The sequence below is a fragment of the Myodes glareolus genome, chromosome 9 (genome assembly GCF_982192425.1).
Source record: "Myodes glareolus chromosome 9, mMyoGla1.1, whole genome shotgun sequence".
Lineage (NCBI taxonomy): Eukaryota > Metazoa > Chordata > Mammalia > Rodentia > Cricetidae > Myodes > Myodes glareolus.
Window position 1 is genome coordinate 25043658 of NC_142034.1, and position 13414 is coordinate 25057071.

At 50.7% G+C, this 13414-nt stretch overlaps 1 protein-coding gene and 1 non-coding gene across 2 annotated transcripts; one reads left to right on the forward strand and one right to left on the reverse strand.

The window, feature by feature from the left end:
* Nucleotides 1–1136: 1136 nt before the first annotated feature.
* Nucleotides 1137–9559, reverse strand: Psmb3 (proteasome 20S subunit beta 3). The gene is made up of 6 exons (XM_048450859.3): nucleotides 9409–9559; nucleotides 8961–9145; nucleotides 6126–6233; nucleotides 2718–2895; nucleotides 2162–2256; nucleotides 1137–1249 (listed from the first exon to the last, which is right to left on the reverse strand). The coding sequence occupies exons 1-6, from the start codon at nucleotides 9409–9411 to the stop codon at nucleotides 1201–1203; spliced, it is 618 nt and encodes a 205-aa protein (XP_048306816.1). The 5' UTR covers nucleotides 9412–9559; the 3' UTR covers nucleotides 1137–1200.
* An 821-nt stretch (nucleotides 9560–10380) lies between these two features.
* On the forward strand, nucleotides 10381–10454 carry Trnan-guu (transfer RNA asparagine (anticodon GUU)). The gene has a single exon. It is a non-coding gene; the product is annotated as a tRNA-Asn (tRNA).
* The last annotated feature ends 2960 nt before the right edge of the window (nucleotides 10455–13414 follow it).

Below are 13414 nucleotides of genomic sequence, written 5' to 3' on the forward strand. Positions count from 1 at the left end.
CCCTCTTTAAAATTAGAATCCTGTCCCTGTTTTAGAGGCACGGGCAAAATCAGCGTATAGTTTGGAGAAGCAGTCAGCCAACAGCCCACTGTGAGATGCAGTGGTAGGGTCACAGCACTGGCTGGGACGCCTACAGATAATAGCACCATGTACCGCCCCTTCCCTCACTTCAGCTATGGACAGACAATGGCTAGGAGCTTTTGACTGCAGCATCCCTGTGTGCCTCCAACTTTCCATCTACATACGTGTACCTTATAGTATTTGGGCTGGAGGTGTTTCTCAGTGATACAGTGTTTGCCCAGCATGTGCAAGGTTCTGGGTTCCATTCCCAGTATGTGCACATGCGCGCGCACACACAGTTTAGTAGCTCTCAGTGTGGATCTGGACCAGCCATTATCAGTGGCACCTGAGATTCAGAAAACAAACAAACAAAACCTCTTAGCTCATCCCAGACCTTCTGATTCAGAAAGGTTAAAAAAGGCAGCCAGATCCCACCATGGTTGTGTGTATGGAAGGCAGACACAATCTGGGCTGTGGTTAGTGGTAGAGTACTTCCCACACACTGCAAACAATTATTTTAAACAGGAGTGAGTTTGAATGGGCCCTCCAGACAATAGAGACTGCCTAGGAACCATGCAAACATCCACTTACTGGGGCACTGAATCTGCTGCAGGTTTCAAGATAAGCTACTGTGAACCAGATGGTGCTTTAAGTGGTCAATGAAATCATCTTGAAGGAGGAGACCACGCCCCACCACCCCGGGTGATGAAATGAAGACAAAGATAAAAGCTGACCTAGATTGTTCATGGGTCCTTGGCCAGATTCCACTGTCGCACCAGAATAATGGAAGACTGCCTACGGAGCTTCATGAAGGAGGTCTAGTGGAGGCTCAAACGAAACACCAGTTCAAATCCTTGCAACAGCACTTAGCAAATGGATTGGGACACTTGTGTGAGTGACCAGCCCAGCACAGTGCAGGCATCAGCTGGTGACTAGGAAGGAGCCCCATGTGTGCCAACGAACCAAGGCAGGTCCAAAGAAAACAGGGCTGCGGTGTAGCTCGGTAGCAGAATGTGTGCTGAGCATGTCCAAGGGCCTGGGTTCAATTCCCGGCATCAAACAAAGACAAGCAGGAGTGAAAGAAAAGCAATTTTATTAAAAAGAAAACTAACAAAAGGAAACCGGGACCAGAGAGCGGAGTTAGTCCATCCGGGCCTTCAGTGTCCTGGTGGTGATCTTGTCCTTTTCACTGCCAAGGGAGAAAAATCACACACGCAAATAATCAGATATACTGTTCTCCCCCCTCCCCCCACCTCCCCTCAGCCCTCAGCTGTAAGAACAGGTAAGGCTGCCTGGCACCTGCTGCCCTCAGGCTGTTACAAAGGCAGCATGGGCAGGGGCAGGTGAGTTTTTCTCCAGACATCATTTGGGCTGCACCGGGACACCCTCTAAAGGAGCAGAGAACACCCGTGTCTCACTGCAGTGGGCACAGGCACTCAATTCTACTTTTCATGGTAAATAGCCAGGACATTAGGACACTATACGCTATCCCATTCTGTCAGGTTCCTGGTGAGAGCCTCGGACAAACAGGGAGGGAGCTGTCTCAGGTCCGGCTAGGGACTGGGATGTGGGACAGGAACCATGTGCACAGCTCTGGGCTGCAGACCGGAGGGTGTGTGGAGGATGCAGAGCCGCAGGCACTCAGTGCGAAGGTAGGCACTGCCCGTGGTCATCTCTGATACTGTGGGGACACTATTAGGGCAGGAAAGAAATGCCTACTGTGAGGGGACTCTGGGTCACAGAGTGCCATCCAACGGGCCTGGAGGGTCTGAGCAGCACCTAGCTGCCTACTCCAGCAAAGCACTCGCCTCTGCTCTTCTGGGCCTACTGTTGGCTCACTCCTTCCTTCTCTGTCCCCTTCTTTTTTTGAGAAATGGATTAACTTTTAAGCTCTGGCTAATCTTGAATTCAAAATCCTCCTGCCTCAGCCTCCCTAGTGCCAAGAATAGGAATGTCCCCCATCTTGCCCCTCTCACCATGCTCTGCCTCCAGTGGTACCCCGCTAGCCTGACACTGCTGAGGGTTCACAGGGAAGTGGTGTGCTGGTGGGGAAGGAGTTCAAGCGTGAGAAGATTCTAGACTCCTCCCAGCTCATACTCACATGATGTGGACAATGACGCCCATGCCCGAGACGGCATCCCGGTCCACAGCGTTCAGCATGGCTTGGGAAATGGTCTCAAACAGGTGTTCTGGATCCTGCCAACAGAGCAGGGCTTTCAGACTGGGTCGTGTTCCTTCTCAGTCCTCTTAGTTTTGAAACCCCAGCTGCCCTGCTCTAGTCCCTGCCTTGCGTGGTGTGCGGGCTGGGTCCTCGGATATGGGAACTTCTCAGCTCCTTCCTCGGGACGAAACAGGATGAAGGGACACTTCAAGCCTGAAAGCATGATCTTGGGCAAGTGTCATAATTATATCCTCTGACAGAGCCTCTCAGTAAATTCATTGTAAAAATGAAGAGTAGCTTGGCTTGGTTCAGGGTGGGTCAACAGAGGCGACGCTCCTCCAGGCCAGCCAGCCCAGGTGGAACTTCTGGAGACCCTAAAACAGAGCAGCAGACTGCTCGCTTGCCACACCCTCCTCTCCACTTCCTGCTGCACAAACACATCTGTCTATGAGGTCATGGGTTCAGGGGCTAGCCTTGCCAGACGGTGCTAACTTACCATGTTGGGCTCCCAGAGAGACTCGCACATCCCATACATTTGTTCGGAGCAGGTACCACTGACTACAAAGTCGTCAGTTACCATGGGGCAGCCAATGAGGTCTAGAGAGCAAATGAAGGGCTTAAAGGTCTTCGGGTCCAACCCGGCAATGACAGGCTCTGTGTAGTAGGGACCAAACCTGTGGCCAGGGTGAGAGAGAGTCCAGGGGTCAGGAGTACTGGCTTTCATACTCGTCTGTTCAGACAAGGGAGGCTACCGAGAAGTTAATGTGTCTAGATGTGGTGGCACACGTCTCGTCCTGGTATTCACGAGGCAGGAGGACTGGGCTGGACAACAACCCACACTACAAACAAAACCCTCTGGGATCTTAAGGGCAAGTTCAAGCTGAGCATGGTGACACACGCCTTTGATACCAACATTTGGAGGCAAGGGCATCCCTGTGAGTTTGAGGTCAGCCTGGTCTACATAGTGCTTTAGAGTTCAGCCAGGGCTATACAGAGACCCTATCTCAAAAAGTAAACAGACAAAAGAAAAAAAAAAAAAAAAAGATTGAATACTGAATGGCCAGTCCCAGGACTGGTGTGGGAGAATTGTCTGTATTCTGTCAATCATATTTTAATAAAACGCTGATTGGCCAGGCAGGCAGTATAGGCGGGAAAGCCAGACAGGAAGTAGAGGTGGAGCAAAGAGACTGGGAGTATTCTGGAAAGCAGGAAGCTCCCTCAGCAGGTCTGCCCAGACCACCGGAGAAGAAAGATGTAAGCTGCCCGCTGGAAAAGGTACTGAGCCATGTGGCTAACGTAGATAAAGATAATGGGGTAACATAAGTTATAAGAGCTAATAAGTAGCTTGACCTAATGGGCCAATCAACTTTATAACTTATAGAGATCTCTGTGTGATCGATTTTCTCTGGGACTTGCCGGCTGTGGGGTACTGGGCGGGAACAGATACCCCAACAAGCCGGCCCTCATGTTACACAGGACAAACTACCTGTGTATCTCCTTGGTTTATAGCACTTTTGTTTGTTTTTGTGTTTGAGATAGTATTTCTCTGTGTTCTAGAACTCACTCTGTAGACCAGGCTGGCCTCAAACACACATATATCCACCTGTCTCTGTGCTGTAGGATAATGCTCTTGTACACTGTAAAAATTTGTCACTCGTATTGGTTTAATAAAATGCTAATTGGTCAGCAGCCAGGCAGGAAGTATAGGTGGGGCGACCAGACTAGGAATAATTCTGGGAAGTGTGTGTGTGGGGGTCACTAACCAGAAGCAAGATAAGAATGCCTTAATGAGAAAAAGTACCAAGCCATGTGGCTAAACATAAACAAAAATTATGGGTTAATTTAAGTTGTAAGAGCTAGTTAATAATAAGCCTAAGCTAATAGGTCAAACAGTTTATAATTAGTAAGCCTCTGTGTGTTTCTTTGGGACTTAACGGCTGCTGGACTGGGCAGGACAGAAACTTCTATCTTCACCTCTGCCTCCTCCCAAGTGCTGCCTGATGGTTTGTGGCACTTTTTTTTATCCCTTCAAGACAAGAGTTTCACTGTATAGCCTTAGCCGGCCTGGTACACACCTTTAATCCCAGCACTCGGAAGACAGTGAATCTCAGTGAGTTCAAGGCCAGTCTGGTCTACAAGAGCTAGTTCCAGAACAACCAGGGCTATTAGACAGAGAAACCCTGTCTCGAAAAAACAAAACAAAACAAACAAATAAATAAAGGTGTGCATCACCACTGCCTGGCTTGTAGCTTTTTATCAAATTGAGTGTGTGTGTGTGTGTGTGTGAGAGAGAGAGAGAGAGAGAGAGAGAGAGAGAGAGAGAGAGAGAATGTGCATGTGGAGGTCTGGACAACTTGTATAAGTTGGTTTTCCTTCCACCCATGTGGTCCTGGGGATTAAACTCGGCTAGCAGTATTTCTGAGGACATGGTAAGTTCCAGGACAGCCAAGAACAGCTATACAGAGTAGAACACCTGCCTGGTCTGTGCAAGGGAAAAAGGAACAACACAAGTTTGAGGGGCTGGACAGATGGCTCAGTGGTTAAGAGCACTCGCTGCTCTTCTAGAGGACCTGAGTTCAATTCCCAGCACCCACATGATGGATGGATCACAACCATCTATAGTGGGATCTGATGTTCTCTTCTGGCATAATGTACATGCAGATAGAGCACTCAATATATAAAAAAAAATAAATAAACCTAAAAAAAAAAAAAAAGATTCTTCTCTGTCCTAGACCAGGGACTTGTGGAGCCGAAGCCAGGCAGCCTCCAACTTTATATGTATCTGACTTTGAACTCTAGATCCTCCTTCCTCCAACTACCCATGCTGTGATGGCAGGTGTATGTCACCAGGTCAAACAGGATGGATAATTTGATGCTCTTAACCAATTTTCGGCTTCTCCAGCCTTGCCCCCATTTTTGTTTTTGTGGAGCACCTTTCTAGAAACCTGAAAGCACTTCAAAACAAAAGGCTAAGGAGAAAAGAAAATGAGAACAACAAACCACACTTCGATTTGTATCCTAGACCCAGAGATGGGAGGAAGAAAATACCCATGGGGTCTCCCTTTAGCTCCACCCCAGTTTCTGTGTGTAATTTTACTAATAAAACTAACACACTTGGGCTGGAGAGACAGCTCAGGGGTTAAGAGCACTTGCTGCTGGGGGCTGGAAAGATGGCTCGGCAGTTAAGGGCATGGACTGCTCTTCCAGAGGATGCGGGTTCAATTCCCAGCACCTACATGCAGCTCACAACTGTCTGTAACTCCAGGTCCAGGGGACCATGACACTCTCCCCCAGACATACATGGAGGCAAAACACCAATGGACATAAAATAAAAATAAAGAAATCATTTAAAAAAAAAAAAAAAAAGAGCACTTGTTGCTCTTGCAGAGGACCTGGATCTGCTTCCCAGCAACCACATGGTGGCACATCGTTGTCTATGACACCAGTTACAGGACAACAGGGTGCACATCCATGCACATAAAAACAAAAAGCAAACCCATCAATCCCGAGAATCTAGAACCTAGGTCAAATAATGTAAAACTTCAAGCAAGTTCATGGACTACCTGGATTCCCTGCTTTTGAGGTCACTCCTTTTGCTCCTATTTGATTGTCAGACAGACCCAGAGAACTCAGAAGGATCAAACAAAGATACTGCTGCCCGTCAGAATGGATGGGAGGGCAGGTCCTATGAGCCAGAGCCTCAGGGCCAGCCTGGCCAGCCACGGCTAGAGTGAGTCTGTCTCAGAAGGAAGGATGGGGGAGGGGGGAAGGAGAGTATGATGAGAAATGAAGGAAAGAGGAGGCCAGGGAGAAACTTTCCCCACAGCCCCTCCCGGCCTTACTCCGCCTCACTAAACCTCTGCGCTTCCACACTCCCCCCACTGCCAGCCTTGCTCCCACTCACCGTTTCTCATACAAGAGGTTGGCCACCATGCTCATGAGGGTGTAGGGCTTGATCTGCCGACCTTCCTTCAGCTCATACAGGTTCAGCCGGAACTTGAGGCGCTGGGCACTGGGTAGAAGCAGGGAGTGAGTCATTGCTAAAAGGCCTTCAACCTGCGCGGCCAGGAGCAGCACAAGGAGACATCCCCTTTCTGCCCCTACCAAGGACGGTTGGAGCAGGTGCCTACAAAGGACGACCTTGTGCCCCCCAGGTCATCCCAGAGTTCCAGCATGGTTCCCACAGAGAACACACCAAAAGTGGCATTAAAACAGCAAGACAAAACAGCATCAGGGCTGGAGAGAAGGTTTTCAGTGGTTAAGAGCACTTGTTCTTGAGAAGGACCTAGGTTCGATTCCCAGCACCCACATGGAGGCTCACCACGCCCTCTGGCACCAAGCAAGCATGTGTGCACAGACATACATGCAGGCAAAGCACTCATGAATAAAATTTTTAAAAATTAAAAAAAAGTTGGGGCTTGGCAGTGGTAGTGTATTACCTTTAATCCCAGCACTTGGGAGGCAGAGGCAGGCAGATCTCTGTGAGTTCGAGGCTAGCCTGGTCTACAGATTGAGTTCCAGGACAGCCAAGGCTACATAAAGAAACCTTGTCTCAAAAAAGCTGGGGCTGGAGTGATGGTTCAGCATTAAGAGCAGCGACTGCTCTTCCGGATGACAGGGTTCGATTCCTAGCACCCACATGGCACCCTGACACCCGCACACAAGCATACATGCAGGCAAAACACCAGTGCACATAAAATAAGAATAAATAATTATTAAAAGAAAAATCACCACCTTTCCCTATAACGTGTAACAGCCGTAACTACTGGATCTCAGTCTCCACCTGCTCACAACAGGAACTGAGCTGGAAATGTCACTTGACAACAAACCTGCTATGCACTCGACTGGATGTGCCTTATATGAAACGGCATTGTTTACGATCACTTTTTAATATGGAACAGTCCCCAGGGTTTTCCAACACCCTGGGCTCCTATGTGCTGAAACAATGTAAATGCCATGAGAACGATTCTGCTGGCCCAGTGTCTGAGGATACTGTTTAGTATGGATGCAATCTTTTCCTCCTTTGGCTCTGTAGCCCAGGCTAACCTGGAACTCACCAGGTATTCCAGCTAATCTCGAGGTAGGTGTCATTCTCCTTCCTCAGGCTCCCTACTGCTGGGATTACAAACACAAACCACCATGATCATCCTTTCTTCTTTAGCTAATGCTAGAGATTAAACCCAGGGCCTTGTGCTTGCTAAACATACATCCTCCCATTGAAGTATAGCCCCATTCCAGCAGAATATTTTTCATTCAAGTTAGACCAATCTGTTGCAGAACCTTTAGACACAGAGGGTGGGCTGTATTACATTTAAAAGGCCCCGGGATGGGGGAAAAAAGGGTCTGCTTGGGGAGATGGCTCAGTGGGTAAGAACACTGGCTGTTCTTCCAGAGAACCCAGGTTCAATTCCCAGCATCTATACAGGAGCTAACGGCCTTCTGCAACTCCAGTTCTGGGGAATCCAACAACCTCTTCTGGCTTCTGGGGGCCATGACATGCAGATGGTGCACAGGCATACATGTGGCAAAACACCCATACACATAAAATAATAAAATAAGTCTAATAATAATAATAATAATAAGGACATGGAGGCTAAGGCATGAGGATGTAGCTCCACAGCACATCACATGTTTAAGCATTTAAATCCTGGTCTCAGCTTCTAGTAGGGATGGAGGGGAAGAGGGACGGAGGGGAAGAGAAAGAGAGGCTTGACTCGACCTCAGTGCTCAAGGAATCAATGAACGAATCTTTCTTTGGCCTCACAACAGCCACTAAGGCCAATCAGTGACAGCCCACAGAGAACCATCCCTGAAGACCTTGAGTTAGTCAACAGGCAAAACCGCCTAATACCAAGCCTGCCTAGTCCAGTTCCTAAAACCCACTTGGTACCCTGACCTCCAAACACATGTGGCACCTGAGCATACAAACACAATAATAATAATGATGATTTTAAAATGTAGGGGCTGGAGATACGGCTCAGTAGTTAAGAGCACTGACTGCTCTTCCAGAACTGACTTCTATTCCCAGCATCCACATAGCAGCTCACAACCATTTTGTGGGGTGGGGGGCAGCTGTTCAATGCCCTCTTCTGGCCTCTGCAGGTACTGCATGCATGTGGTGCACAGACATATATGTAGGCAAAACACCCATACACATAAAATAAAAATAAGAAAAAAAAATATTTTATTTTTTAAAGTCCCATCCTTGCTTCCCCCATCACCAACCACAGCAATCATAACCTCCACGCTCGGGCCACCACAAACCACGACCTGTTGGCTTCCCCTTTTAGACTCTTCCATCTCTCAAATCACTTAACCACTGTCAGCTAGGTAAGTGGGCAGTTAACACCTACCAGCTCATCAGGATTAGCTACCGCTCTGTCACCTAGTGCTTTAGGGAGTGCGCAAAGCCTTTGGCTTCAGAGCAGCACTCGGGTCCTGGCTGACATTCATTAATGTACATCTTGAACAAAAGGCTCTCTGAGACTCTTAATTTCTTCATCTGCAGAATGAAACAGCTGGCGGGTAGTATTAAGACCATGATTAAAGGACTCCCTGAAAAGATGCTGCCCATAGAGCCCAGCACAGAGTCAGGCTGGAAAATGTAGGTTGGGACGCATCTCGGTATCGCTATAGTGTCCAGCTGAGGTGGTATTTGGCAGATGGCTCACATCAGAATGCTCAAGACAAGTTGGTCCACGAAGATACCAAGGTGAAGGCGGGGCCCTAGAACACTTACACTGTCTGGACGTCGGTGGCCAGCCCGGCCAAGCCTATGTACAGCCTGTCGCCCATGGGAAAGATCTTCTGGAAGTCTGTGGTCACCATCTGGGCCTGGATCCCGAAACGCCTGTCCGCGGCGATGGCCACACAGTTCTTTCCCTTCATGGCCATGACGGCCCCTCCGTTATAGGACATAATAGACTGGAGAAAGACAAATCAAGAGGCTTAGTTCATGGAGCTAAGTGTTGCCATAACCTTCAGCCCTGTCTCCGGAGGTTCCCGGACGCCCGGAGCTCCAGCCCTGAGATGGGCCCGGTGGGGCACCCAGGAACCGCACTCATCCGCACGGTCCTGCTATGCGCATTCTACCGACGACCAGGCCCTCTCTGTCCCGGATGCAAGCCTTTCCCAATCACGCTTTCCATTCCCACCCCAGTCTCCTTCCCTTTGCTCCCCAATCTCACCATGATTGCGCTCTAGTAGGACTACGATCGCCACTGCGATTCTTGTAAACCGGCTCTGGGTTTCTCAGGGCCAACGCTCTCGCTGAGCCTCCCCATTGGCTGGTGGGCCGACTCTGCCTGACAATCCAGTTTTCTATTGGATAAACAGCCCGTCAGTCACTAATACGCATAGTTTGGTTGAGACACCAAAACGGAGGTCTGGAAAGCGGAAAGTGAAAAGTCACTGTGAGTGCGGAAGAGCCTGCGGTCCGGGGCATGCCGGGATCTTGGCGGACCTGGACTCCCGCTCCCACCCCCGCCACCCCGGAGTGGGGCGGAGCTGGCAACACGTGGGCTGGGAACACGGCCTTGTGAAGCTTCGGCTGTACCCAGAGGTTATCCCCGGGCTTGCTGTGGCACTGTAGGAGATGGGCATTTTACTCTAGCTAGCTGACTCCATGTATTCATTCACAAATCCCTACAGCTGTTGTGTCCCCGGGCACTTCACGGAGCTGCGAATACCCACTGGCGCCGAGTTTACTGAGGGCGCTCATTCATTGCAGAATGGGAAGAGGACCGAGGTTTCGTGCTGCGAGGGTTCAACTCCAGAGGGGGATTTTGTTTTGTTGTTGTTGGGTCTTTTTTGGGGGGTGGGGACGCTACAGGTTGTTCAGCTTTTGGAGTCCCTCACCCCCATCACTGCAGGTCTCTTCACTTTACAAAGGAACGTTCCGTGTCCTTCCACATCTAAGTCACTAACCGAGGATAGCCTGGGCCAACCGCACCGGGGCAACCCGTGTGGGACGTGCGTGTCCTTCGCCTTCTCCTCCCGAGCCCAACCCGCCTGGTTCTTCGGCCACGACTCTATGTTCTTCGGGATCTCATTTCTTACGCTGGAAAGGCTACAGTGACTGCTTACGTTAATGCCGCTCTTGCGCCATACCGCGGTCGCTCCTATTGACTCGACTCTCTGCCTCTCTAACAACTGTCACCGTCTCTGTGGCGCAATCGGTTAGCGCGTTCGGCTGTTAACCGAAAGGTTGGTGGTTCGAGCCCACCCAGGGACGGCTGAGTTTTTGAGCTTTGTTTTTTAAATCGCAAATGCTCAAAAGCCAAATCCTGTACCGAGAGTCATTGTATTTAGAAATTCGTTGTGGTCAATGACAGGATTTCCTACTAGCGTCTCGACACTGCCACTCACATTCTTTCCCCCAATCTGGATCACCGGAAAGCAAAACACAGGCTTCTGTCTCGCTGCCATGTTTCACAATGCTTTTTTCCTAGGCTTGAGAATGAATTTGCTGTGGAGGTTGGACAGCTTTCCATTGTCTGTGTTAGTGGCGATATAAACTTGAAATAGGACATCTGTTCCGGAAGAAAGAGTCAGGAAAGAAACCTCGGGCACAAAGTGAGGGATAAAGGTGAAAGAACGGAATACAAGGAGGGGACCTAAGCGAACCTAAGTAGGGGAGTAGATAAGATTCCCCCTAAAGAGAAAAAGAGAGACACCGAGCTAGAAAGATGAGGAAATAGATGTAGAGATGGACAAAGGGTATTGTTTGCAGGAGGGAGAGGTGCGAAGGACACAGACGTAATGCTGCACAGGAAAGCAGTGGCCATTGTCACCATTTTACAAGGGATCTCCTCCTTGCAGATCTTCTGTATGCACTGGAAACAGTCTTTGCCTTGATGTCCCAGATTCCTGCCCGTTGGGACATATGTCTGATAGTGACCCTCCCCATGAGTAGCTATCAGCTAGAGGGCCGGTAGGATACAGACAGCATGGAGGGAAGTAAGGGTTCTTCTTGCTTGCAGAGATGTGCTGGCGGAGGTGGGCAGGAAGCCGCTGCCTTCGTTGAGGAGAAAGTGCAGGGGACTCTCAATGAATTCTCTAGACACTTGGCTCAAAGGAAGTCTCTTCTGGACTCTCCCGTGTTTGCACACCCGTATGCACAGCCTAAAGGACACCTGGCGCTTCAAAAGGAGAAAGGAGAAGGGTCTTTTCAGGCTCTACTCAGTGATCCTAATCTATGTTCTGACCTAGCCTACCTACTCTGCCTAAAGCAATATTTGACATTGGCACGTGCCAGGGGCTTCGAGATGCCTACTAGAATTAAGACTGAAAGACTAGAGAACTTCGGATGTGGGAAGGGTTATTCTCCTGATAAACCAGAGAAGCTTAACAATGTCCTAGCATCGATGGTTTACTGGTGTTTTAGTGGGCTGTGGGTCTTGGGCATGATCCTCCTCTCTAGCGGTTTACACGGAACTGGAACCTAACAGCTGTTTGAGGAGTAACTGGATGCCCATTTAATAAGCAAGGTAGCCAGGGGCAGCCAGACTTCCCGGGTGCCGGTGTTTGATGGAACCGAGATTTACAACACCCCTTCAGGTTTCTTTTGTTCGGGAACTTCTAGAGAAAGAATGGCAGAGACGGGGTCCCTGTTGCGGTACCCTTCGTGCTGAGCACTTGGGGTCGTTACAGCAGAGTCCAAGATGCGGTGACCTACTGGTCTTGATGACAGTGGGCGTGTCTAATTCGAGCCCCCTTTCCACTCGAGCCTATGAGCTCCTGATACCCGATAAAGGGACTGGGAAGGTAGCAGGTGACCGATTATCCCGGGGCCTCTCCCACTCGCCCTGGGATCACCCTGTGTAGGCGGAAATTTCTCCCGCCCTTCCTCTGAACCCTCATTCAGCTAGGGCTGAGGGCTGAAACTGGTGGGGTCACAGGGCTCCTCGTAAGCCAGCGTGCAAAAAGCACACTGTCCGGAGGCCCCCAACTTCGGAGCTGCTTTAGGCGTGGGACAAGGAAAGGAGGCGGGCGCTCCGAAGCTCAACGAAGATTCGTTCCCTACTCGAGCCAATCCACAGTCCTGGCGCTTAAAGGCATTTGAGGCCGGATAATAGAGCCCTTTGGAGGGAAAGTCAAGTGAATACTCCCAATAAATCAGAAGGAACGAATAAGCGAAATCGAGCGACCTAATGAGGCCCAAGGTTCTCGTGGTAACGCAGAATCGATTCGCTTCCTCGGCGCCGTCTCTTTCAGCTCTCCTTCCTCTCCCGCCTGGGGCCGGGGCCGCTGGGGACCCGAGAGCAAGCGCTGGGTGGAGCCGAGAGTGACCATCGGAGTCGGCTGGCACCGGCCGCCTTCACGCTCGCTGGCTCCCCCGCGGCAGGGAGGGAGGCGCACCGGCGGCGAAAAGGCGCGCGTCCTCTCTCGACTCCTCGCTTCCTACTGCGCCCGGCCCTCTCGAATTCGGCTATTGTGTCTCTGGCCCAGCGCCCGAGTTCGTGTCTCGGGCTGCTCTCCCCGCCTCGGATTGCGTTCCATTCTTCTCCGCCCGAGCACGCCGAGCGCGCCAGCCTCGTCCACAGCCAAGCCCCCCGGCCACCGTGCGCTCCCTGCGAGGTGCTCCGCCGTTTCGGGGGAGAGGGGAACGGACACGCTACGGGTCTCTCTCACACGCACATACACACTTAGGAATCTCAAGGGAATGTCAGCTGGAGTGAGTAAACCTCGCTCGGACGCGTGGCCGCCGGCGCCGTGTCCCCAGCCTAAACGCCCTTCGGTGGCGGCGAGGCATCGGGTACTGCAAAACACATTTCCGCCCAGTCTGCATCTCAACTATTTTTCAAGCTCCCCAGCTAGAGTAGGGGTCGCAGGGTCGGTGGGAGAGGGGGGGACCCACTTATTTTAGGAAGAGGAGGTATCATGACTGGAGGTAACACAACAGGATCTTTCCTCCGGGTTCAAGGGATCTGTTTGGATAAAAGGGGTCTCGGGTTTAGGGGAAGCCCAGAGCACGGAGAACACGGTGAAGAGCAGCTAAGCTAGCCTCTCCCCTCCTCTTTCCCTCTCTGCAAACATCCTGAAGGAATGAGGTCACGTGGGTGAGTAGTGGGCGGGACCTACTCTTGTCTGTAGGAAAAAAGCCATTTTGTCGCCCCCCCTCCACGGCCCCTCCCCTCCCCTCTCGTCCCCTCCCCTCCCCACTCTCCCTCCCACCCCAAGCTGCTCTTACAA

Excerpts from the sequence above, each read along its gene's own strand:
- Psmb3 (XM_048450859.3), bottom strand. Across the intron at positions 2,896-6,125 it reads AACCTCTTGTATGAGAAACG|GTTTGGTCCCTACTACACAG; the intron begins GTGAGTGGGAGC and ends CCCTGGCCACAG. Across the intron at positions 1,250-2,161 it reads GGCGTCATTGTCCACATCAT|TGAAAAGGACAAGATCACCA; the intron begins GTGAGTATGAGC and ends CTCCCTTGGCAG.